The sequence below is a fragment of the Pteropus vampyrus genome, unplaced genomic scaffold, assembly GCF_000151845.1.
Source record: "Pteropus vampyrus isolate Shadow unplaced genomic scaffold, Pvam_2.0 Scaffold48, whole genome shotgun sequence".
Taxonomy (NCBI): domain Eukaryota; kingdom Metazoa; phylum Chordata; class Mammalia; order Chiroptera; family Pteropodidae; genus Pteropus; species Pteropus vampyrus.
In genome coordinates, this window is record NW_011888829.1 from 5,891,067 (window position 1) to 5,918,614 (window position 27,548).

Genomic DNA, 27,548 nt, shown 5'->3' on the forward strand with positions numbered 1-27,548 from the left:
TTACCAGCAGTTATCCGAGGCCCCTCAGTGTCATGACGAGGCCAAACAAATATTGCTAATGAATAAAATAAAATAATAAGAGTAAAATTTGAAGGAAGTCAAAAGTAAACAATATGGTAAATTCGTATTTCTTTAGGTCTAGACAGACATCGAAGAATTATGTTAGATCCCCAAACATCTTGGTTCTAAGACTTATTTTAGCACAGTGAGACCATCAGCACTGCCTCTCAGAGGTGGGAAAAAATCAAGTCATCATCTCTATCTTCGATCACGATGCCTTCCAGCAGACCTTAAATGGGACTAATCTAATTATGCTAATAAAAGCTGAATCTACTGTGTACCGCCAAGCAGAACGGCAACAACTGGCCGGGATGCAAACACCACTCAAATGCAACTGTCTTCATCTGAACATAATCTGATGTGAGGAAGCAGTATGCTACTGCTGCTGACCACACTTCCTTGGGAAACCAGCAAGACCTTGTTGGTGACTGGCAGGACCTTGGCTTAGCAGGAGAGAGAACAGGTTTGGGCATCAGTGTAATTATCTCTAGCAAATCATCACACTGTAAGCAGTTGTGTCTACCAACCTTCAATAAGGCTTAACTACAGCTCCAGCAATCACTCAGCCTACCAAAAAAAAAAATTGTTTGGAATCTCGCTGACACCTAGAATTTAGACTTCCCTGTTCTTAGTGCCTTAACAGCAATACTTCTACACTGCTTCCTGCAGAGAGTCTTCAAGGAAAACACAGCACGTTGAATCTATCTCTTTCTATAGAACCTGCTTCTAATTATTAGCTGTGGTAGGTTAAACAGTGTCTCCCCACTCCACAATTCCACAGAGAACCTCAAAATATGACTTTACTTGGAAATATGGTCTTTGCAGATATAATTAACATAAGGATTGAGATGAGGTCATCCTGGGTTAGTAGGGGCCCTAAATCTAAGGAAAGTATCCTGTAAGTGCCCGGGCCCCACTCCTGATCAACAGAGAGAAGACCATGTGGAGACGGAGGCAGAGATCAGAGTTATATTGTCAGAAGCCAATAAACGGCAAGGCCACCAGAAGGTGGAAGAGGCAAAGAAGGGTCCTCCTCTAGAGCCTGTGGCGAGAACGTGGCCCCTGGACTCTGAACGATGAGAATAAACCTCTGTTGTGTTAAGCCACCGAGTTTGTTACGGGAGCCCTAGGAAACAAACACACTAGCTTTCGTGGTCATAAATACTGCATACTGCTTCTGCTGCTAATAAATGATCAGTAGACACACTCTGAGGAAAAAAGACAAAGGAGGTAAAACAATACTTTCTCTTGGTGTGACACTAGGGTGGCGGGAGGCAAGAAATAGAAGTTACTGCGTGGGCGACAGAGAACAGGAGTGGATCAACAGCAAGTTATAGATGAGAGGAGATGCAGGTTGAAATCTAGACAGAGATGGCAATGGTGGAGCACACCAGCAGAAGTCAGGAGGCTGTAAAGGTGAGTTAAAGAGCAGGCAGGTGACATGTATCAGAGGGGTCAACGCTGAAGCTGACACATACGTGACACAGGGAAGAAAGCAGATATGTTTTACAATCGTTATTTCATCTAATCATTCATTAGAAATGATTCTCGTGTTCCTATGACACATATTTTATTATTCTTCCTTTAAAGAGGAGGAGATAGGTACACAAAGGTCAGCAGATTGGTCAAGTTTTTCAACTGAAATGCTGGGATTTAAATCCAGTTGTATCTGCTTCCAAAGCTTGGGTACCAAGCTTGGTTCAAAGTATCAAAGAGAGCCCTGTTACACACCCGACTGAATTAAAGTATGTCTCAGCCATAACTTTTATATAAGTCCTCTCAGGGCAATAATTGATTGTATGGCACAGAAAGATCCAGGCCAGTGGCACAAATGCTGGCTGCACGTGGGGATCACCTGGCATCTTACAAACGCTGATGCCCGGGCCCCACTCCTGATCAACTGAGCCGAATCTCTGGGATGGGATCTGAGCTGTGGTGTTTTCAGAAAGCTCCTGGGTGATTCTAACGGGTATTGTTTTCGACGATCACAGCTCTAAATCCACAGGTAACAGTGGGAAGTGCAGCTGGCCAAGGAAGAGTGTGGTGTGTGGCGGCTGACTCTATAACCGTCTCATTCCTCAGAGGGACTGGCAAATACTGGGGCAGTGAGAAAAATGAAAATATGCTTCAGATGTTTTGAGATTGCCTAAAATTTTTACTTGCACAGCTCATGTTTTTTCCTCCAATGCGAGAATCTGAGCTTAAGCATTAGAAAAGCTGCCTCTATCTCACATCGACCTACATGAGCCAGAAAATGTAGGCTCATCCTGTGCTGGGAAAGAACTCTGCAAAATTCAGCAATGTGCTAGACTAGGAAGCAGCTTCTGCTGCCACCACAAATATTGTTTTTTCAATTTCTGGGCCTGTATGAAACAAAGCTAAATAGTTTTTTTTTTTTTTTTTAAATGACTACTATTTTCACCACAATGCTGAGCCCACAGCGTCAGTTCCCATTTCCTAACCTCCAGCTGGGCATGGTGGGATTATGTAAGGCATGCTTCTAGAATTTTAGTCTCTATCAAAATCGCCTGGAGGGCTGGTTAGAGCAAAGATTCCTGGGCCCCAACCCAAAGCAGAGCAAGGTTCAGGAACTTGCACCTCTCATAAACTCAGAGATGCTGATGCTGACGGTCCATCGACCACACTTTGTCTTGCACTGGTACAAGGCAGTGCTTCTCAGACTCTAACGTGCATACGCATCACCTGGCAATACTATACAAATGCAGATTCTGACTCAGAAGCTACATGTTCTCCTCCACAGAACACTCTCTAAGTAGCTAGGGTATAGTGTATTCCATCAAGTGGTAAGAGAAAAAACTTTATTTATGCTTCTATTCACACAGTTTGATGCCCATTCAGCAGTTTGACAGGCAAAAGGGAAGCACCTTAAGCATTAGTCTCCTGCCATTTTTTGGATGGAGACACTAAAGAAATAAGTTGAATGACATCTCCATATCAATGATACGTAGAGAAATGAGTGAATGTTTCCTTGAGTGTAAGGAATAAACAATTTGTAGGCTCCTGTAGACAGGAGAGGGTATCAGCATGCTTTGCCTTGCAACATGGGGAAACCATTTTGCAAAAGAAAAAAAAAGTGAAATCTCAGACAGTAAGACCATGAGGTATGTTCAATCCTGCCTTCACGCTGATAACACTGTAGGCTTAAGAAGCGTGACATTTTAATTTAAGCTTTGTTAAGAATTTTGAACCCAAGATCACGACTCTTATACCATGAGTGGAGAACATACACACATGCCCTTGCACTAAGGAAGCCATCATTAATTCATTCATTTTCATTCACTCATCCATCCATCCACCCATTTACTAAATATTGTGTAACTCCTCTAAAGCAGACACCATTGTAGGAGCTGGGATTTTAGGGGAGAACCCCCTACAAAAAATACCCAAACTATTCCATCTGTTGTAAAGTACTTTGGGCACTGAGATGAGAGATGGGTGGTTCTATGCCTTTACGACTCTGCGAGGCAATACAGGAAATAAGAGATCGAGAATAGTGTGTCCGTAACTACAGCGAGAGGCCAGGTTCCCCTACCACCACTTGTCGTAGATTGATACTTTTGTAAAATACAATAGAAGTTATTTACTAGAAAAAAGAAGTTTTAAAAACCTCAAAGATACACAAAACACAAATCTCAATTTTTTTTTTTTAACTATTAGATTTAACAATGACAAATTGCTTTAAAAAACGAGGAAGGGGTGTAAATGCTTACTGTCAAATTCTGTACAGCTCCTAGCAGACTGGTAACAGCTCCTTACAGACAAGCCCATTCCTTAGGCTGAGCTTTGAATAGAACTCATTCAGAGCATGGACTCCAGGGCTGGGTGCCTGGGTTCGAATTACACTTCTGATATCTGCTAGCTATGTGACCGTGGGCAAGTTATTTAGTCTCACTGTTTTTCAGTTTCCTCCCCATAATAAGAACATCACCCTCACAAAGCTGTTGCCAATACATGTAAAACGAAATTAAAAACATATGAAGTGCTCAGAATAGTGTAGTAGCTCACACTAAAGGCTACTAGAGTGTTAGCTGCTCTCATCACCACTACCCACCGTTATGAATGGTACCATCGCTAGTCTTACTGTTCCATTGCTGCCAGTACTGTGCTGCTCTATCATGTGTGGCCAACACTCGCACAGCTCTTTCACCTATAAAATGATGCTTGTAATCGCCCCCTTTTTATTTACTTCTTTCTCCTCTATGAATTCTGTGCCTAGAAAGTGAAATTACTGATGCGAAAGCACATTATCACCCATGGAAATGGCCCTTATAACTAACTGTCAGTGCTGCCCAGATGCCATTTACGAGAGGTAAGGACAGGTGTCCTGGGGTTCTCTGCATCTGTGCATCATCAAACAAACGACAACAGCACTGAGACAGCTGTCCTTTCACTCTTCCTGGAGAATCCAGTTGGGCTGATGCTATATGACGCTGGGTGGCCCCTCAGGGGACAGGCACAATCCTTTCTTCTACTCTAGCAGAAGGGATGACCTTAATGGACATTATGACACTTCATGTACCTAAATTCTTAACTCATCTGCATCTTTCACATACATCCTTCTCCAAGCTCCCTTCTTAACAGTTGTGTTGGAAACTCAGCTAAAATTTTTTAGGATTATTTCTTAGTTTTTCTTCAGATCAGTCACCTACAATTAGCCAAGAAAAATATATCAAGGTGACATAGAAACATATTTAAGAAACATTAAAACTTGAGCATGAGAAATTATGCTAGAAAACAATTTACAATCATTATAAAGCAAGAGAAATGATCAACATGGGAAAGGAAAACAACCATCACTTCATTTGCTTTTTAAATCTCATAACTCTGAGAATATTAAACAAATTTATTGATATGGTCTAACGAATTTGCGTTCTCATATAATAAAAAATTTATGAAGAAAGAGAGGGCAACAAAATAATCAAATAAGAAAGCAGGTGTTTTGGCTCTGAAAACAAATTTGGAAGTTAACAACTTGAATGGTCTTTAGTTTCAAGATTTACTCACTTACACAGAATTATCATATCTTGACCAAGTCAAAGACAGAACAGGTGAAACTGGAGTTCTTAGAATGGAGTAACTGATTCAAAGAACAAGAGGCAGAGTAACACGTACAAGAGGCTGGTGGCGAGATTGGGTGTCATTTGACAAGCACAAAGGTAAACTACCCAGAGATGTAATTTAGTGGGTGGCCCTCACATGGCCCAGATTGAAGTTAACTAGTTATGAGGTTTAATGTGTCTCTGCTACTCGAGCTGAAAACTGTTTAATAAGCCAGCATCTTTAGTTTACAGATTGACTCTGTAGTACATTGTCGTCTTGTGTTGTCTTTTAAATTCAGTACACTAAGCATACTAAAGTTGCTCTGTACAGCAAAGAACATGACACTTCAGGGACATCAATACTGAAAGGTTTTCTGATGGAGAGGAAGTTAATGATATGGTCAGACAAAAGAAAAATGTACACAAGTTCTTGTTATTTCCTATTCTCCTCTTCCCACTCTGACTCTGGTTATTTACGACTCTCAAAACGTATTCACTGTGTCTGTCCATCGACCCACCTACCTATGCATGTATGCATTCATTCAATAAATTATTTACTGAGCACATTCCTGCTGCCTGGTACTGTACTATGCTTTTGGAACTTACATTCTAGTGGGAAAAGACAGAAAATAAACAAGTTAGGAAATAATAATTATAGTTGTTGTATTAAGAAGGAAAGACATCAGCGTTAAAATAGCAACTAACTGAGGAGATCTCTTCAGGATCCTGACCAAAATAAGAATTCCATTCAGATGACTCAAATGAAGAAACATTAATCAAGAAATGACTTACAGAGGTGCGGGCAGCACCGAAAGAAGCAGCAAGGGATGTTGAGACACCAGAAACTAGTCATAGAAGAAAGCTGTAATTAAGGGGTAAGGAGAAGGAAGGGTGGTGCTTGAGCTATGGAGGGAGTGGCACCTGGCAGGACTGTTATGGTGGGATGGAGCCGCAGCCAGAACCATGATCCAAAGTAGAAAAGAAGGAGGTAAAAAAAAACCCAACCTCTTTCTTCTCTCATCCTCCAATCTGCTGCTAGTGCTACCTACTGGTAGAACCTGATTATGTCACCTGGCAAGGGAGCTTTGGTGATATCGTCCAGAGTTTGGTTGCAGTGTCGAGAATGGATTGGGGGGATGGAAGTGGAGAATAACCAGGGAAGGGGTCTCCTGAGGTAGGATAGTCAGGAAAAGTTTCCCTGCGGAGGTGATATTTGAACTGAGACTGAGAGAAGGTCTCAGCCATGCAAAGAGCCAGCGGAAGGAGAATGGAGCAGAGGGATGCGTGAGCACGTGCCCTGGTCATTCTCCCATCCCATGCTCAGTACGGAATCTGCACGAGGAACACATCTAACATAGACTCAGACAACCAAAATGAACCTGTTCCTTGGTGTGATGCTATAATGCATGTTCTGGGAGAGGCAAATGCCTCTATTTTCTCAATACCATAGAAGAGTCGGCTCATTAAAAACAGAATGTATCTAATGAGGACACTTCCCTGTGAAATGTCCGGCACTTCCATTAATTCTAATGTACAAAGAAAGAAAAATGAAGAGAGACGTATACAAAGGCAGGTAAGGTCAGCAATGAAGCAACTGTAACTCCCTTCCGTTTATACAATTTCTCTTTGAAGAGCTCAAGCTTTCCACATTTTGAGATACCTCATATCATGTCACTTATGTAAAAAATAAACTTTTTTTCTCTTAAATGAAGAAACATTATAAAGATTTAATTACAGTGTAATACTAGTTAATGTATAACTATAATTCAACTCATACTATGTTCTTTTAGTTTTATATTTACCTTCAAGTCACTGGATCATATGCATATAAAATAAATACCTCCAGCTTATTCATCCACATATCTACTGAGAAATTATTTCTGTTGCCCAGAAACCATTTCTCTACATACTCAAGTTAAAATTTTCAATACTAACAAGAGCATCACTTTAATTAAGTGATCTGACTTTTAAAAGCCAGTTTGCTGATGGGTTCAAATTCATCGTGAGCTGGACAAGTTCCCAGCTCTAAGTCTGGACTCAAATGGGTAGAGTTGAGGTTAGGCTGAGTAACTTCCTTCCCGGAAGTCCTCCATACTCCAGGATGCATTCACCAATGGAAAAAGAATTCCTTTCAAGGGCAAATTCCAGGCAAATACTGAGTCACTGACAGAATGTTAATGAGACTCACTACATCCCATATTCAAAGCTAACCATGTTTTTCTTAAAGATCTTAAGTAATTTCTATTAACTCTACATTAGTTCTAAATTTCCCTAGTGCCTGTTTAATTTATTTCTTATTTTGTCCCTGATGATATGGAGACAGATGGGTAATTCTTCTTCTTCTTCATTTTTTCCTCCTCAATTTGTGACTCTTGCCAAGGAAATGAAAACTGTTGATAAAAACAGTAAGTTCAAAGTATATTGTTACCTGTAGCAGAGGCCGCTGTACCCCCAGCACCTTCATGGTGTCTGCATTAGCCAGGATCTTCAAGGGGTCAGATGTTTTAGTGACTCCTTCAATCTCCTTGTTGATCTCGGCCAAGACTTGATGGAGAAAGATGTTTTTGATGTACACAGTGAGAAATTCTCGAAGAGGACACTGTTTGGCCGGGCCGAGTCCCAGGGCATGCTCAATCTCCTGAATAAATCTGGAAGACAGAGTATGATGGTTGCTAAATATATCAAGAAAAATTATTATAGAAATATGACAAAACACACGAGTATCTCGAGGCTTCGGCTGTATCCATGGAGACATATGGAGACATTCCCAGAATTCTTAACAAGAGCAGGTTATCACTCTAAAATACTCATCTCTCTATCTATGTCTATACACATAGATATTTTAAACACCAGTTATTTCACTAATTGTATAGAAATAGGATGAAATAGAAAACATGACTGCTAAACTGGGGGGGAGGAGACAAAATATTTTTATTAATTCAAGAAGGAAATAAGTATAAAAGAAGCAAAGGAAACCATGATAAACGGAAAACAAATTAAGATGTAAATTTAGAAGCACACCCTTAAATACTACATAGTTCTCACCGAGATCTTTATATATAGATAGATAGATAGATAGAAAGAAAGAAAGAAAGAAAGAAAGAAAGAAAGAAAGAAAGAAAGAAAGAAAGAAAGAAAGAAAGAAAATATAAAGAATAAACATTTAATTCATGATGATATGGAACAGAATGGGAGGTGCGGGACAAAAGACAACTTCAACTTTATTTGTAATGATTTATTTCCTTTATTAAACACAGTTAAAGCATAAATAGTGAAATGTTAATAACCGTCAAAACTCGGAGATAAGTATGCAGATGTTGTTGTGTTATTCTTTGTACTTTTCTACACTGGAGCTTTACTTTGCATGGTTCTGATATATACAAATTTAAGTTATTGAAGTTTACTTAACACCAGTCCTCCAAAACCAAGGTTTAAATTCCAGTCACCCCAGTATATTAACTGTGAATAATGGCAAAAAGTATAAACTTTGAGGCTAGCCATTCAGTTCTGAAATCTCTACATGAATAATTGATGTCCATCATGATCAATGATCAATCATGTCCCTACTTTCAAAGTGTATCGGTGAGTGATCACTGAACATGTTATTCAGTTCAGGTACAGACAGCAAAGCATGTAGCTGTGTTGTCCCCTTGTCTCCCAGTGATAAACCCATGTGACAATTTATACAGGATAATTTTAAGAGAGAATAGGCCAAAAAAGATAAAAGTACCGAAAGAAAACTCAAAGTGATAACAGTGGGAATAAAATCTGAACTGAATGTAAATGGATTTATAGAAGAAATAGCTGACCATCGGAATGCTGACACTGCCCCTCTTTGAGAGGCAAATGCGGCCAGAGTGAAGGTGAACTTGTTGACCTATACGAAGAAAGTGGTTGTGACAAAAGGGATGAAGACCAGAGGAAGTGATGCCGGCCAAAAGTCGCACATCACAGGAAATCTTGGAGATATTTCGTGGCTCTGACAAGCAAAGAATAAAATCCTGGCAAGTATTGTTCAAACTACTCGGTAGGATTTTAATGCAGAAATAAAACAATTCCTCACTGTTTCTAATGTATTCAGTACAGTGGATTGAGTACATTAGCTTTCTTATTGTTCATATCTGTATACATTTATAAGAGTTTTTAATGTTTTGACAAAAGTTTTTAAAGTCGCAGAATTGTGATTTTCCTTATTAAGATTGATTTGCATGGTAATTTTAGTTCCACGATGCTATGCAAAGCAAGGGCGCTACCTTGTACTTTAAAATTTTCTCAATAAAAAAGTTAGAAGGAAAAGGAAATTAAATAAAATAAATGCAAAAAAATGAATGACTAACTGGGAAGATAAATATCTGCAACTTATAGATGATGGCTAAGAAAAAACTAAACAAATTAGTAGAAAAATGATCAAAGGATACAAAAAGTTTACAGTAAAAGAAATACAATGGCCATTAAACAAGAAAATATTCTTAACTTCATTCATATGAGAAAAATGAAAAGTAAACTATACTGAGATGCCGTTTTTTATATCCATGCATTGGCCAAATTCCAAAAGTCTGAAAACACACTCTGTTGGCCTAAGAGGAGGGAAAGAGGCATTCTCGTATATTGCTGATGGGAGTGAAAAATGGTACAACCCTTATGAAGGGCAAGTTGGCACTATCATTCAAAATTACAAATACATTTCCTTTGACCCAGAAATCCTTCTTCAGGGAAAAATTGTTGACAGCTATATCTGAACGTGATTACTTAGATGGGTGTAGCATTATTTTAATAGCAAAAGACTGGATACGACTCAAAAAAAATCCATCAGTTAGGGTTCAGTTTAATAAACTGTGGTGCAGAAACGCCAACCCTTCAAACATGGAAGCTGCTGGTGCACTAACGTGAAAAGATCTCCAGGATAATACCGTTAAGTGAGAAAAAAAAAGCAAGGTTCAAATCAATATGTATTTAGTAGTATTTACTACACTGACTTTTGTCTAAGAATTACATACCCTTATTTGTTTATTATAAAGCCACCCTGGGAAGACTCACAACAAACTACTCAAAGTGAGTTCCTGTAGAAAGCAGGGGTGGGGGTGGGGTCAGGAAGAGGAGTGGGAATAAGATTTTTCAGTTATAAAATCATTTTGAATCATCTGATTTTTAAATACTATGAATATATTAGCTGCTCAAATAAAATTAAATTAGAAAATATAAAAATTACCTACACATATCAAAGACTATAAATTGCTTTCTAATTAGAGCACAGTTTGTTGTATAAATGTTCCTTAAGTTTGGCTGTTCAGCTAATAGTTTCCTTTATTTAATAAATAAATAAATCATGATTAATCTTGCATATCACCAGTTAAACGCTCCATTAATTTCTGCATGTGTTGTGTGTGTGTGTGTGTGTGTGTGTGTGTGTGTGTGTGTGTGTGTGGTGTGAGCGGAAGGAGGGAGTACATAAAGGATTATCATAATAAAAAAGTAACCCAAAGGCTGCAGGGAAAAAAAGTAAAAATTACAAAGCCATGAGAAACAGCAATAAGGCTTCTTAACTGATATTATCAACATGAGAAAGGCAAATAAGAGCATGACCCCAAACAAAATAAAATAAATCTTTAAGAACAGAGTGAGTGGAAGAAGGTAGAAAAAAAAATGAAGAAATAAAAGTAGACAGTTAACCATGGCCATAATTTTAAGATCTCTAAATCCTACTTCCTACCATGTTGACCCCTGCTGATTTCATCTAATATCCAGAGAAGCTCCCCACCACACACCTGCCTCGCCTAGGTGCATCTTGGTCTCCTTGGTTGTCCTCTAAAAGAAGACCACTGTTATGAATTTGCTAATGCGTAAATATAGCAAAGTCTTTTTATTTTATTATTTTTTAATATTATGAGAATCAATCACCAGAAACCATATTTATTCTTTTCACCGAGACTTGGAGTTTTCTGACTAGAAGTACTTTTTCCATTTTCAAAATCTTTAACATTCAAACAAAATTTTTAGTAGTTAGCCTGCAGTGACAGAAGGCTCTAAATGATTCCCATTTTCTTTTTTTTTCAGGTCCCTTATTTGCCTTGGTATCCCTAAAATATGAAACTGCCCTGAGCAGCACTGATGGAGGAGCTCCCATCACTCCAGCTGAATGACTTCCTTCAAGTACGAACCATTTATTCCCTAAAGCATACACATCAGTCTAAAATGACACATCCAGGTTGATGCTGTCATCTCTAACTCGAGGGGACCCATTCAACATGTTTCCAAATCTGCTTTCAGAGCTGAGAGGACCCTCATTGTGCAGGAAGCGTGACACATTTGAGAGAGAATGAAAGAGAAAAATTAGGGCTGCCTTGCCAGTGCCTTTTTTTTTTTTTTTTTTTTTTACTCTAGTCAAAAATGGGAAGCAATTACACATTAAATGGGCAAACTGCTCTTTTTTGGGCAGGAAGGATAGAGAATAGGAACTTTCTTAGGCATGCAGGAGGTAAACCAGACTCTTGGTCACTTCAAGAAGGAATAATGTGAGAAACTGGGTGGCCAAGAGCAGGACTTAGAAGAGGTATTCCTGAGTCTGAACCTTGAATGTACAGTCGTGGGCAGGTTATTTAGCCTCTCTTAATGTTACTTTTGTATTGTGTAAAATGGATATGACAATACTTAGGACTGTTCTGATGATTAAATGAGGAGAAAAAAAGTTAAATGCTCAGCACAGAGGTGGACTCATAGTAACTGCTAAGTAAATGGCAGCTGCTGCTATCTGTATAACTGATCAAAAAGCCCCGTGTGGCCAGGGGCCAAGCGTAAATTGCTCACTGCTGTATCCTCCGTGCCTAGTACTACTCTATGGCTAGCACACAGTAGGCTTTCAGAAAATATCTGATGAAGGAAGTGTTGAAAAAATAATTAATGGATCCTTTAACTTCAACCCATGGTTACTGACCTAGGGCATGTCCTCTCTGACAAATAATGCCCATTCCCAAGAATTTGGACTAGAGGTCCAAACGAAAAATTTTTTTTTGAATGAAAATTCAGAAAAAAAGAATGAAAGATGAATTATCCTTTTTTCTTCACCACCCCAATGTTAACAGTTGCCTCGTACTGAAGACGCCTCCTCTAGGCCGTGCCCTCATCCCCACGTTGATTTTCACTTTGCACAACATAGCTGCTCACACTACTTCACATTCTGCTCTCTCGCAGAGTATCAGACTCATTCCGTCACGCTAATGCACACATTATTAAACCAAACATCCACTAGGGAGCATTAATGCTGCCTCCGGGTTTTATTATAGATAATCCTACTGTGAACATCTTCATTTTGTTTCTGCTGAATTATTTCCACAAGTTACCTGGAGCAGGTACTTATCATTTTTCATGGGTGAGTCTATATTTTGCACCCCCTCCCCCAATTCCCCCAGCATTCTGCATGGCTCCTTTCACCTATTAAGTACTTTAAAAATGATCTGTTGAATGGGAGACAGGAGAGAGTCTAGGATGTAGAGAACCATCAGAAAGTCCAGTTTTCCCAAGAGCACTCCCCATCAGCTCTACGGAAGAAAGCAAGCATTGAATTTTTAACAGTCAAAAGAATTTCCATAGGAAAGAAAACACTTCACTTCAAAGTTAAGATGAACACAGATGGAACCCTGTCAAAAGGGTATTATTTCATCTCAGGAAGTGCTTCCACACTAGGGATTCCCTATCCTTGTAAATGATGAGAAAGCAAACACAAAGCCCAGGTACATCTGTGTACACGGAAGGAGAGAGAATGAGAATCAAAGGAAAGGATCTACATAATGTTAGATGCACAGCATCTAATTATAGGATTTTGAGGAATCTTATTCACATCAGCCTCCTAAACGAAAAGTTGTAAAGTAGATAAACCAAAAAACAAATGAGAGTACGTCACTGATTCTCATTGTATTTGAATCTCGAAAGCATGGATTTGATTTCCGAAATTCTAATTTTGCCTTTGTAAATATTTAGCCAAAGGTTTTCTTTTCAGAATATCATCAACGAGGGGGCCTCCTAAATTATGTACACAGGTAGTATCTATATTTTAAACTTACTCTTTATTATAACAAATATGTGTCCTTTAGAATGCACATGAGCGCACACCATGTATATTGCACCCAGTATTTTCAAAATTTTTACCTTGACTTGATTTCTACCCAGAGAAATTGTGAACTAATTAAAATTTCACTCAGGCTTCTCAAGCCCTTACTTAGCCCAGCCTTCTCACTGCAAATTCTATTTCATTGTAAAGCTCCATTTCTTCCATTTTATCTCAGCCAAGGGTTACGGCTGCTACCAGCTGGAAATATCCTTGAGCACAGACAGCCTTTGTTGTATTTTAGAAGCTGCAATGATATTTATTCATTTGAATAAAAATAGCTGCTCATAGTAAATACATATTCTTTACATTCACACCTTAATGAGTTTTTTCACTTCTATGGACAATATTACCAGTAATGGGACAAACTGATATCATGTGCCTCTTGATATGATAGAGAACACAGCATCGCTTCTCTGATATTCCTGCCAAAAACGCATAACCTTAATCCAATCGCGGGGAAACATCATCTTTCCATAAAACTGAAATACTAAATCAAAGGTGAAAATTTCAGGAAATTCAAGTTCAGAATTCTGGCTTTTGGAGCAAAAAGAATTCATTCATGTCTCTCATGAAGAGCGTGTCACTGTTTACTGCTACTTACATTTTTACTGTATATACATTTGTATATAATCTGTATCACAAAACAAATGATATTTTAATTTTCATTTTGAAATTTTCCGAGTTTGTTGTACATTATTTTGGTAGTTTAGGCATAATAATGTACATAGTATTTATCTGAAAGGCTTGAGGGTTTGTCTCCTGATCTCATGCATGGGAACCAGTAGAATTGTGTAACTGACCTCTCTGACCCGTGTGTGCTATTCTGCAGCTTCTCTCAGGGTATTTTTTCCACTAATCTTCTGACCTGGTCTTGACTCTGCAGAGATGAACCGTGTTTACCTCCACTGAGAAGCTCTGAACCAATTCCACTGTATAATAGCTTTAAAGACATATTTAAAAATCTGAACCATCTTCTTCCCTTCATTTTGGTCCAAGGTGCCTATGTGAAAAGTTGCATAAGTCCGCAGAAGCTCTGCTTAAGCAAGATAAGCATAAGCCGAGGTGAGTCATCATGACATCGTCCTCATCGTGTAGTACTGTACTGTAGGACTTAGAAGAGGTATTCCTGAGTCTGAACCTTGAATGTACAGTCGTGGGCAGGTTATTTAGCCTCTCTTAATGTTACTTTTGTATTGTGTAAAATGGATATGACAATACTCAGGACTGTTCTGATGATTAAATGAGGAGAAAAAAAGTTAAATGCTCAGCACAGAGGTGGACTCATAGTAACTGCTAAGTAAATGGCAGCTGCTGCTATCTGTATAACTGACCAAAAAGCCCCGTGTGGCCAGGGGCCAAGCGTAAATTGCTCACTGCTGTATCCTCCGTGCCTAGTACTACTCTATGGCTAGCACACAGTAGGCTTTCAGAAAATATCTGATGAAGGAAGTGTTGAAAAAATAATTAACGGATCCTTTAACTTCAACCCATGGTTACTGACCTAGGGCATGTCCTCTCTGACAAATAATGCCCATTCCCAAGAATTTGGACTAGAGGTCCAAACGAAAAATTTTTTTTTGAATGAAAATTCAGAAAAAAAGAATGAAAGATGAATTATCCTTTTTTCTTCACCACCCCAATGTTAACAGTTGCCTCGTACTGAAGACGCCTCCTCTAGGCCGTGCCCTCATCCCCACGTTGATTTTCACTTTGCACAACATAGCTGCTCACACTACTTCACATTCTGCTCTCTCGCAGAGTATCAGACTCATTCCGTCACGCTAATGCACACATTATTAAACCAAACATCCACTAGGGAGCATTAATGCTGCCTCCGGGTTTTATTATAGATAATCCTACTGTGAACATCTTCATTTTGTTTCTGCTGAATTATTTCCACAAGTTACCTGGAGCAGGTACTTATCATTTTTCATGGGTGAGTCTATATTTTGCACCCCCTCCCCCAATTCCCCCAGCATTCTGCATGGCTCCTTTCACCTATTAAGTACTTTAAAAATGATCTGTTGAATGGGAGACAGGAGAGAGTCTAGGATGTAGAGAACCATCAGAAAGCCCAGTTTTCCCAAGAGCACTCCCCATCAGCTCTACGGAAGAAAGCAAGCATTGAATTTTTAACAGTCAAAAGAATCTCCATAGGAAAGAAAACACTTCACTTCAAAGTTAAGATGAACACAGATGGAACCCTGTCAAAAGGGTATTATTTCATCTCAGGAAGTGCTTCCACACTAGGGATTCCCTATCCTTGTAAATGATGAGAAAGCAAACACAAAGCCCAGGTACATCTGTGTACACGGAAGGAGAGAGAATGAGAATCAAAGGAAAGGATCTACATAATGTTAGATGCACAGCATCTAATTATAGGATTTTGAGGAATCTTATTCACATCAGCCTCCTAAACGAAAAGTTGTAAAGTAGATAAACCAAAAAACAAATGAGAGTACGTCACTGATTCTCATTGTATTTGAATCTCGAAAGCATGGATTTGATTTCCGAAATTCTAATTTTGCCTTTGTAAATATTTAACCAAAGGTTTTCTTTTCAGAATATCATCAACGAGGGGGCCTCCTAAATTATGTACACAGGTAGTATCTATATTTTAAACTTACTCTTTATTATAACAAATATGTGTCCTTTAGAATGCACATGAGCGCACACCATGTATATTGCACCCAGTATTTTCAAAATTTTTACCTTGACTTGATTTCTACCCAGAGAAATTGTGAACTAATTAAAATTTCACTCAGGCTTCTCAAGCCCTTACTTAGCCCAGCCTTCTCACTGCAAATTCTATTTCATTGTAAAGCTCCATTTCTTCCATTTTATCTCAGCCAAGGGTTATGGCTGCTACCAGCTGGAAATATCCTTGAGCACAGACAGCCTTTGTTGTATTTTAGAAGCTGCAATGATATTTATTCATTTGAATAAAAATAGCTGCTCATAGTAAATACATATTCTTTACATTCACACCTTAATGAGTTTTTTCACTTCTATGGACAATATTACCAGTAATGGGACAAACTGATATCATGTGCCTCTTGATATGATAGAGAACACAGCATCGCTTCTCTGATATTCCTGCCAAAAACGCATAACCTTAATCCAATCGTGGGGAAACATCATCTTTCCATAAAACTGAAATACAAAATCAAAGGTGAAAATTTCAGGAAATTCAAGTTCAGAATTCTGGCTTTTGGAGCAAAAAGAATTCATTCATGTCTCTCTCATGAAGAGCGTGTCACTGTTTACTGCTAATTACATTTTTACTGTATATACATTTGTATATAATCTGTATCACAAAACAAATGATATTTTAATTTTCATTTTGAAATTTTCCGAGTTTGTTGTACATTATTTTGGTAGTTTAGGCATAATAATGTACATAGTATTTATCTGAAAGGCTTGGGGGTTTGTCTCCTGATCCCATGCATGGGAACCAGTAGAAACGTGTAACTGACCTCTCTGACCCGTGTGTGCTATTCTGCAGCTTCTCTCAGGGTATTTTTTCCACTAATCTTCTGACCTGGTCTTGACTCTGCAGAGATGAACCGTGTTTACCTCCACTGAGAAGCTCTGAACCTCTTCCACTGTATAATAGCTTTAAAGACATATTTAAAAATCTGAACCATCTTCTTCCCTTCATTTTGGTCCAAGGTGCCTATGTGAAAAGTTGCATAAGTCCGCAGAAGCTCTGCTTAAGCAAGATAAGCATAAGCCGAGGTGAGTCATCATGACATCGTCCTCATCGTGTAGTACTGTACTGTCGCATTTAATGTAAATAATGTCATATGATGCAGATATTTATAAGTGTTTGTTAAAACTTTATTATCAATAAACAGTGATGCACCGTTCATGAGCGAGACATGAGTGAATTCTTTGTGCTCCAAAAGCCAGAATTCTGAATTGGAATTTTCTGAAATTTGCACCTTTGATCTTACGTTTCGGTTTTATGGAAACGATGCAAACGGCAGCAGTAACAACAACTCTATATCATGAAGGACACGTGACTCACAAAGACAAAATCAAATTACGTCTCCCCTCGAATTCAGTAAATAACCCTTGGACACAGAAAGACAATGAAACACTGGGTGCCGAATGCAGAGCTTCCCTGGAATGTATGGGCCCATGTAAAAAGACGCCAAGTGGCACTCAGAACAGTCAGGCTCGCCTGCTGAGACAGTGTCTGCACATCACTCTAAGGGGAATAGTAGACTTCGATGAGAGTATACTCAAAATCCCTGCCATAAGGAAAAAAAAAAAAAAATCAATCTATAACAGAATAAAATCCATTCCTAGACATGAGCCTATCCTTGCATAAAGCACTGGAACCAGCTAGTTGTACCCAGGTAAATGGGCCTTTGGAATCAAACCCGAATGAAGTCATGCCAGAGGCCGGAAACGACTCAGTGTGCAGAAGGAAGCCACCCAGCAAGCATGGCACCTTTAAGACATGTTTCTTACTTATTCAGTGACTCTGAGAGATGACATTTAAGGCACCGAGCAAACTGAAAACAATTTGGGCAAAGAAAGAAAGGAACCTCAGATACAGTCAACTTGCTTGGATTATTTGACTTGAAAAAGATCATTTAGAAGTGATTTACAAGAGACTCGTTCAGAAACAGCAGCAACGGGCATATTTAAGAACATAAATCAGTGGAACATGAAAACTGAAGAAAAATCCATAAAGGTTAATGCACTTTGGAGCACAGTTGCCTCTTAATTCCTGGACGTAAGTCATAGGCACATCAGGAAAAGGATCCCCCAATAGTCCACAATTTTTCATGCTGAGGGTGAATACTCTGTGTGCCTTTTCTGTATAGAGATTTCCTGGGTAAAGTGCAAAATAAGCTCATCATTGCAGAGCCCAATCATGTCCTCGGCCCATACCGCTAGGAGACAATTTGCTGAACTAATGAAATAAAAAGCGATCTGGGTGCTCTTATTTGTAATGAGTGAAATTCATGCCTAGGACTAGAGGAGAAAAGAGGCGAAAGCCATTAAGTAAAGGGAGGAAAGAATATTAGCTACAAAACTTGAACTCTGCAGGCTTGTAAACAAATTTAACTTTTAAAACAACCTTACCATGAGTCTATCGCAAGTGATTTTCGTCTACATTTAAGTATTCCCTCCAGGCTGAAAAGCACTTTAGGTAACATAAAGTAAGCCTGTTTAAAATGACAGCTGTTTAATTTTTTTAACCATATAACTTGGAAATGGAAGTAATTCAAGCTCTAACTGTTAACACCTAGCAAAAAAAAAAGCATATAAATAAATTAATATATAAAGGTTATTAATATAAAACTCAGAGACGAAATAATAATCCTGCTTTTCCAATAGGTCTGGAATTGTTTTTATCCTTTCCATTTATCTTACTTTTAGTAAAATAACCTCTTCTTTATGTTTTCTATAAGAGATAAGGCTGTCAGAAAAATTTTCCAGAAACATTGCAACTTCTTACAAAATGTCAATCAGATCACCTGTAACTTATGTGTAACGTATTAAATATACTTTATTTTAGGTGTTCCACATCTGTTTAGCCTTTAGATATTTTAGTGCAAGATACAGGGGAATCTGGCAAATCTTCTACCTGCTACTATGTCAGTAGAAACTGTACTGATAATAATTGCTTATGTCTATTGAGCTTTTACCACATCCTGATTGAAGAGTTTTACGTGAATTATTTTATGCAATTATCACAGTAACTCTCTGACGTCTGCACTGTTACTATCTGCATTTCAAATATCATAAAACTGAGCAAGTGAAAAAATAACAGTAATATTAATAGCTGACAGTTACACTGTGTTTACAAACCGGAACTATTTTAAGTAATCACCAAGCTTTGCTTCATTTATTCCTCACAATACAACGAAGTAAAGAATTTTTATAATTGTCATTTGGAAGAAAAAAAATGAAGGCCCAGAAAGGTTAAGTACTTTCCCAAGATCATATATCTACTAAGTGATGGAGCCAAAATTCAAACTTGGATGGTTTGGCTTCCGAGGCCACGACGGGGTTAACCACCCTTTACAACTTACTCTCCTGACATCGCTGCCTCTTGAATGTTTGCTCTTTGAGTTTGGGCTCTTAAGGGGGCGCTAGCAGGGGGAGGACAACAGCAGAAGTCCACGTGGAAAGCCCTGGAGTGTATGCTGATGTAGTGGAACCTTGTGTGGATGGAGAGGGCCATAATATTGCTAAGTGTAAATATCTGAATATAACAAAAATCAAATTATTTCTCTTGAAATATAATAAATCTGTACATAGTATTTATCTGAAAGGCTTGGGGGTTTGTCTCCTGATCCCATGCATGGGAACCAGTAGAATTGTGTAACTGACCTCTCTGACCCGTGTGTGCTATTCTGCAGCTTCTCTCAGGGTATTTTTTCCACTAATCTTCTGACCTGGTCTTGACTCTGCAGAGATGAACCGTGTTTACCTCCACTGAGAAGCTCTGAACCAATTCCACTGTATAATAGCTTTAAAGACATATTTAAAAATCTGAACCATCTTCTTCCCTTCATTTTGGTCCAAGGTGCCTATGTGAAAAGTTGCATAAGTCCGCAGAAGCTCTGCTTAAGCAAGATAAGCATAAGCCGAGGTGAGTCATCATGACATCGTCCTCATCGTGTAGTACTGTACTGTCGCATTTAATGTAAATAATGTCATATGATGCAGATATTTATAAGTGTTTATGTTAAAACTTTATTATCAATAAACAGTGATGCACCGTTCATGAGAGAGACATGAGTGAATTCTTTGTGCTCCAAAAGCCAGAATTCTGAATTGGAATTTTCTGAAATTTGCACCTTTGATCTTACGTTTCGGTTTTATGGAAACGATGCAAACGGCAGCAGTAACAACAACTCTATATCATGAAGGACACGTGACTCACAAAGACAAAATCAAATTACGTCTCCCCTCGAATTCAGTAAATAACCCTTGGACACAGAAAGACAATGAAACACTGGGTGCCGAATGCAGAGCTTCCCTGGAATGTATGGGCCCATGTAAAAAGACGCCAAGTGGCACTCAGAACAGTCAGGCTCGCCTGCTGAGACAGTGTCTGCACATCACTCTAAGGGGAATAGTAGACTTCGATGAGAGTATACTCAAAATCCCTGCCATAAGGAAAAAAAAAAAAAAATCAATCTATAACAGAATAAAATCCATTCCTAGACATGAGCCTATCCTTGCATAAAGCACTGGAACCAGCTAGTTGTACCCAGGTAAATGGGCCTTTGGAATCAAACCCGAATGAAGTCATGCCAGAGGCCGGAAACGACTCAGTGTGCAGAAGGAAGCCACCCAGCAAGCATGGCACCTTTAAGACATGTTTCTTACTTATTCAGTGACTCTGAGAGATGACATTTAAGGCACCGAGCAAACTGAAAACAATTTGGGCAAAGAAAGAAAGGAACCTCAGATACAGTCAACTTGCTTGGATTATTTGACTTGAAAAAGATCATTTAGAAGTGATTTACAAGAGACTCGTTCAGAAACAGCAGCAACGGGCATATTTAAGAACATAAATCAGTGGAACATGAAAACTGAAGAAAAATCCATAAAGGTTAATGCACTTTGGAGCACAGTTGCCTCTTAATTCCTGGACGTAAGTCATAGGCACATCAGGAAAAGGATCCCCCAATAGTCCACAATTTTTCATGCTGAGGGTGAATACTCTGTGTGCCTTTTCTGTATAGAGATTTCCTGGGTAAAGTGCAAAATAAGCTCATCATTGCAGAGCCCAATCATGTCCTCGGCCCATACCGCTAGGAGACAATTTGCTGAACTAATGAAATAAAAAGCGATCTGGGTGCTCTTATTTGTAATGAGTGAAATTCATGCCTAGGACTAGAGGAGAAAAGAGGCGAAAGCCATTAAGTAAAGGGAGGAAAGAATATTAGCTACAAAACTTGAACTCTGCAGGCTTGTAAACAAATTTAACTTTTAAAACAACCTTACCATGAGTCTATCGCAAGTGATTTTCGTCTACATTTAAGTATTCCCTCCAGGCTGAAAAGCACTTTAGGTAACATAAAGTAAGCCTGTTTAAAATGACAGCTGTTTAATTTTTTTAACCATATAACTTGGAAATGGAAGTAATTCAAGCTCTAACTGTTAACACCTAGCAAAAAAAAAAGCATATAAATAAATTAATATATAAAGGTTATTAATATAAAACTCAGAGACGAAATAATAATCCTGCTTTTCCAATAGGTCTGGAATTGTTTTTATCCTTTCCATTTATCTTACTTTTAGTAAAATAACCTCTTCTTTATGTTTTCTATAAGAGATAAGGCTGTCAGAAAAATTTTCCAGAAACATTGCAACTTCTTACAAAATGTCAATCAGATCACCTGTAACTTATGTGTAACGTATTAAATATACTTTATTTTAGGTGTTCCACATCTGTTTAGCCTTTAGATATTTTAGTGCAAGATACAGGGGAATCTGGCAAATCTTCTACCTGCTACTATGTCAGTAGAAACTGTACTGATAATAATTGCTTATGTCTATTGAGCTTTTACCACATCCTGATTGAAGAGTTTTACGTGAATTATTTTATGCAATTATCACAGTAACTCTCTGACGTCTGCACTGTTACTATCTGCATTTCAAATATCATAAAACTGAGCAAGTGAAAAAATAACAGTAATATTAATAGCTGACAGTTACACTGTGTTTACAAACCGGAACTATTTTAAGTAATCACCAAGCTTTGCTTCATTTATTCCTCACAATACTACGAAGTAAAGAATTTTTATAATTGTCATTTGGAAGAAAAAAAATGAAGGCCCAGAAAGGTTAAGTACTTTCCCAAGATCATATATCTACTAAGTGATGGAGCCAAAATTCAAACTTGGATGGTTTGGCTTCCGAGGCCACGACAGGGTTAACCACCCTTTACAACTTACTCTCCTGACATCACTGCCTCCCAAATGTTTGCTCTTTGAATTTGGGCTCTTAAGGGGGGGCTCGCAGGGGGAGGACAACAGCAGAAGTCCATGTGGAGAGCCCTGGAGTGTATGCTGATGTAGTGGAACCTTGTGTGGATGGAGAGGGCCATAATATTGCTAAGTGTAAATATCTGAATATAACAAAAATCAAATTATTTCTCTTGAAATATAATAAATCGTATCTCCAGCTCTGACTTCTTTCTCCAAGCTCCAGACATGCACTTTTAATCACGTTAGATACTTTCGACTGGATGTCCTCTTGATAATTCAAACTGTGTCTAAAATGGAACTCTTCATAGCTACCCTCTCATTATTCTTTCTTTTCTCTCCTCCTCTGTTCTCTATTTCTGTATCATCCTCATTTCAGTCACCCAGGCTTAAACTTGATCATCTTTCATCCTTTCCTATTATTTTCAGCCTTGCTACTAATGCAAGAAGCATCCAGACTTCAAGACATTCTCTTTACATTATCTTTAATGTTCATGCATGTATTCAGTGTTCATTCCTTCATTTATTTAAGCAGTATTTATGGGGTGTGTACCTTATGCCACGTCCTGTTTTGGTGCTAAAGCATCCACAGTGAAAGAATCGTGCCCCAGGGACTATCCTTCACATAGCATAAGGTATGAATGGTGCCACCTCAATTAGAGCCACGTTGGAGCCTGGGCCTCCATTTGTAACATCCAGCCCCACAATTCAGGCTTCTGTTAAACGAGACGGTGTAGATGAATAGACAGAACTTAACTGAAGATAATTTCTTCCCCAGACTTCCCTAAAATAATTCCCTGGGTTTTCTTTTTCCATCTTTAATCCCTTCTTCCTTCAATTTATCCAACATACAGCTATTAATCTCACTAAGGCATAGAACACATATCTGCAGTTTCATGAATGCACCCCATTTTTCTTCCTCCAGGCCTTTGCACATGCTGCTTCATTTGCCTAGAACATTCTTCCTATACTTTTTCCCCAACAGTCACCTGACCTACAGCCGGTAGCTTAGACATTACTTTCTCCAGGATGAATTCTCCCTTGAGTCCAGGTTGAAAGCCCTTTCACTTTGCCCCCACAGCACCCCAGGGCCACAGAATATTCCTGATGAGGTGTCTGTATTTCCTGCTAGTCTGTAAACATCTGGGGGCGACAGAGTGTATCTTATTCATTGTAGACAGTGTTTGGTACCTAGTAGGTATCGATAAGTCTAACATATTTTTACTTCTATTCATCAGTAAACTTTGCTTCCTGTGCACTCTTAAACAAAAATTCCATGCCCTTTCTCATATCCCTGTGGTCTACTTCTAGTCCACCCAGGTATTTTTTAAATCGTGGTATATAAGCTAGAGTGGAGACTTGAAAAACTGTCATTTTCACTATAGTCTTCCTTCAAAGACCAATTCAAAGCTCACTGACTCTTAAAATTTTTCCTGATCTCTTTTAACTACTTTATTAATTTGAACTACTTTACTTCATTACATAGCATTAGTCATTTCTCTCCCTCTGTGTTTTCTCTATTAGAATTAAGCTCCTTCAGAGCAGCGACTGTGCTTTGTACATCTGTGAATCATACTTGAAGCACTTAACACTATGTCAAGTACAATGGATACTGTCAATAAATGTTTTAATAGATGATAATATTATGTTTCTATCATAAACTAGTTAGACTTGCTTTGAGAGGCCAGTGTTTTTTAAAAGGGTTACAATGCACAGATTATTTGAAGGCTATGTTTTAGAGAACAAATATGGCTGGCGAACCAAGGCAAAACAATGGAAACAGTGAAAGAACAAAGACAAAGCTGTGCAGTAAAACGATGCATGCATTAGGTTACGTGTATCAATATGAGGTGTTTTCAGGCACATTAGCAAATCAAAACTTGGTCACATTCCTGGTGATCTGAAATGTAGTGAATCTGGCCTAAGTTGAATACTACTTTCTCATAAGTGACACGTCAGAGACTAGAAATATTTCGTGTGTCAAAAACATGAGTTGTGAGCCTGTTGGGATAAAATTACAATATACGTTGGCTGGAAGAGACAGGCTGGCCACTTGGTTCTCTCCTCCACTGTTCCTCAACAGGCTGGATTTCATTATATTTAATAAATAAATGCTTTGGAAAACTCAGTTTGAATGATCGCTAATGAGCCGATTTGGCAGCTAACCTTGTTCCTGAATTTAGCTTATGATTGTTTCTTACCCCACTCTTACGTTTATTATCACCTGATTAACTGCAAAAGTGCTCTGAGAAAAAGTACCTGGAAAATAAAGTGACCCCCTAGTCAACAATTATGATGTATGTGAGTCACAGACATTTCCTGTCTCCCAAACTTTTCTACTTTTATCTCCTTTATTCACATACTTGATTATTTCAATTAAACCAGGATAATCTTCTCACATCTCTGTTGGTTCCTTTCTCTGATCCCATAGCCACGCTTTCCCAGACCAATATTTATAATTATGTTGCAACAATATTCACAAAGTTATTTCCATAAAGGCTCAAAGTCCCCCTCAAATTTACCCCCTACAGAGCTCACTCCTATTTGGAAGAGATTATTGGCTTTGCAGAGTCTCACTTTTGGCCATCTATTGTCATATTACACTCTCAGGGTTTCAACCTGACAAAATGGGTTGGGGTAACATCAACTTAATATTGAAAGTGAACGAAGGTAAGCATTTTAAGCCATCTCAGTTGGCATTCTACTATCATTGTCTTTCTTTCTTTCCAGAGGCCTCAGAGTCATTTCCTTCTTTATAGTTAGTTTCATAAATAGGTCCACTTACTACACAGGAATTAAAGACATTATAATTCCTACCACTCTATTTTATTCAAGTTTTCACATCCTCTGTTGAGCTAAGTAAATGTTAAAAATTCTCCTTCCAGACTCATAGGCATAGAGAACAAAATGATGGTTGCCAGAGGAAAAGAAGGTGGGAAGGGCAAAAGTGATGGAGGGGAATAAGAGGTTCAAATTTTCAGTTATAAAATAATCAAGTCACAGGGATGTAACGTACAGCGTAGAGAATATAGTCAATAATATCATAATAACCTTGTACAGCGAAAAAAAATTCTGCTAACAAATCCGAGCCATAGGAAAATATAAAAATTACATTTGTATATGAAATAATACAGGGGAAAAAAGCCTCCTGTCTAGCTGATTACTTGTAGGTGAATATCTGTCAATCGTATCGGCATTAAAATAATGAAATATACAACATTTCCAAAGAAAAACTAGACCCTATAAAGGAATTTAGATTACATATTTATGAGTTCCTGAAGAACTTATATCCCTCTGGATTATGTTGATGACAAACACCTACAACACACAGAGAAAAAAACAGCTCCCAAGTGTCAGTGTCTGCATTGGGTTACCCGGCTCAGTGAGTTACACTCCTGGGCTGACTGTTGCTACTAACTGCAGCTAAATATGCAAGAGACAGAGAAAGCCTTAGAGAAGCAGTTCAAACATAAAAAAAAATGTTCAATGTAAGCCTTGGTTTCATCTGAGAAATGTCTCCTGTTTTCTTTTCCTTTTTTTTTTCTTTTTAAATTTTGTTTTAATTTTTGACATTCAATATTATATTACTTTCAGGTGTACAGCATAGTGGTTAGACATTTATATAACTTACAAAGTGATCCCCCTCAATAAGTCTAGTACCCACCTGACAGTATACAGTTATTAGAATATTATTGACTATATTCTCTATGCTGTACTTTACATCCTACTGACTATTTTGTAACTGCGAATTTGTGCTTCTTAACCCCTTCGAAATGTCTCCTGTTTTCAAAGTAATGGAAAAAATGTGTGGAATATATGCTTTATCATAGCACAAATATAAAATACATCTTAATGGAAAAAAATATTTCGGAAAACTGCTTTGTCTCATATGCAACTTGTGAAAAATGTCTAGCCCATCAGACTGGCAGCCAGTTCCCTCTAACAGTTTATTTTCAACACGATAGCAGACATAAAACTGTCCATTTTTATGAGGTCAACAATGAAAACTTATAGCCACAGACATGACAGCCACAAGCACAAGAGCGAGTTTTGCATTTAGCATTTATGTATTCAGATTGTTACTATGTGCATTCATATATACTAGTACATGTTTTTATATAATTTCCCACATCCATATTTTGTTTTGGCAGTTATATACCAACATCCTTTTGGATTGGCAGTATTAATTCTATTTCCTCTTTTTAAAATAATCATTTATACAAGATCCCAGCAATAATTTGAAATATGATGGTAAACTTCTCAAACATCTAACTAATTAATTCAACCAACATTTACTGACCCTGGATAAACTATGCCCTACGAGCTAGGCGTGCCAAGTCTGATAAGTCGAGTGGACAAATGACCTCTCATACTTACTGTGCGTATTAGCACTTAGAAAGGACATTCACATACTTGAACCTCACTCTGCTCTGAGGGTTGTGTTGACAGTGATAATTATTTCCATTTTACAAATGAAGAAATTACAGTTCAGACAAGATAGGTAATTTGCTGAAGGTCACATTGCTATCAAATTTTAAGACTATACACCTTGAACCTAGATCTGGCTCCTAATTAGTTAGCCAGTAGCTACTACCATATACCACCAAAAATACCAAAGCTCCAATGCATAGGAATTCAGAAGAAAGTTAAACAAATGGTCATAGAGCCAATGATTCTAGAAAATTTCCAATGTGTTCATTTCCAAAGATGGAAAGGCATGCTTTTCATAATGGTTTTAGATATTTGGTAGTTGTAAAAACATTGGTAAAGGCAAATGCATACAACTTCACTGGGAAAATGAGTGGGCAAAATGCAAGTACGAAAAAAAGAGTGACATAGCAGAAACCTCTACAGTTAGTGTATTTATTTCTATAGAAACAGATCTCAGAATGGGCTATGGCATGACACCAACGCCATATACAGGCCCAGGGAACTGTGACAGAGCCAAAATTTTATAAGACTTGAACACAATGTTAGGCCTAGCAACAAATCTGTGTCTTTTGCCTCTTAGTTCAGTATTCTATTCTTCAACGACAAACAGTCAGAGAGTAACTAGACTATGTGGGTTTCTCTTTAACCTGGTTGGCCATTTCTCCTAACAATACAATTACCCTGCTAATGAGATTAAATTTGGTTTAACTAGAGGATTATTTTGCAGCAGAGCCTCCAGTGACTCCAGCTCCCATGGGGGCCATCCTTCCATAGAGGCACCCATCTAACATTCATTTGCCTTAATGAAAGCCAGACGTAAGAATTGGGCCTGCACCGTTGCGAAAAACACAAGGGCTTTTGTTTATATTGAAGAAGAGTCCCATTTAGTCAATCTGAATCTTCCTAATACCCAGTGAAATATTCATTAAT

General features: G+C 38.2%; 1 protein-coding gene across 1 annotated transcript in view; it reads right to left on the bottom strand.

The window, feature by feature from the left end:
• EXOC4 (exocyst complex component 4) overlaps nt 1-27,548 on the bottom strand; it is a 675,009-nt gene that overhangs the window by 189,005 nt on the left and 458,456 nt on the right. Inside the window, exon 11 of the mRNA XM_011359538.2 lies at nt 7,549-7,768. Coding sequence (XP_011357840.1) covers nt 7,549-7,768 — 220 coding nt within the window. The remainder of the gene's footprint in view (nt 1-7,548; nt 7,769-27,548) is intronic.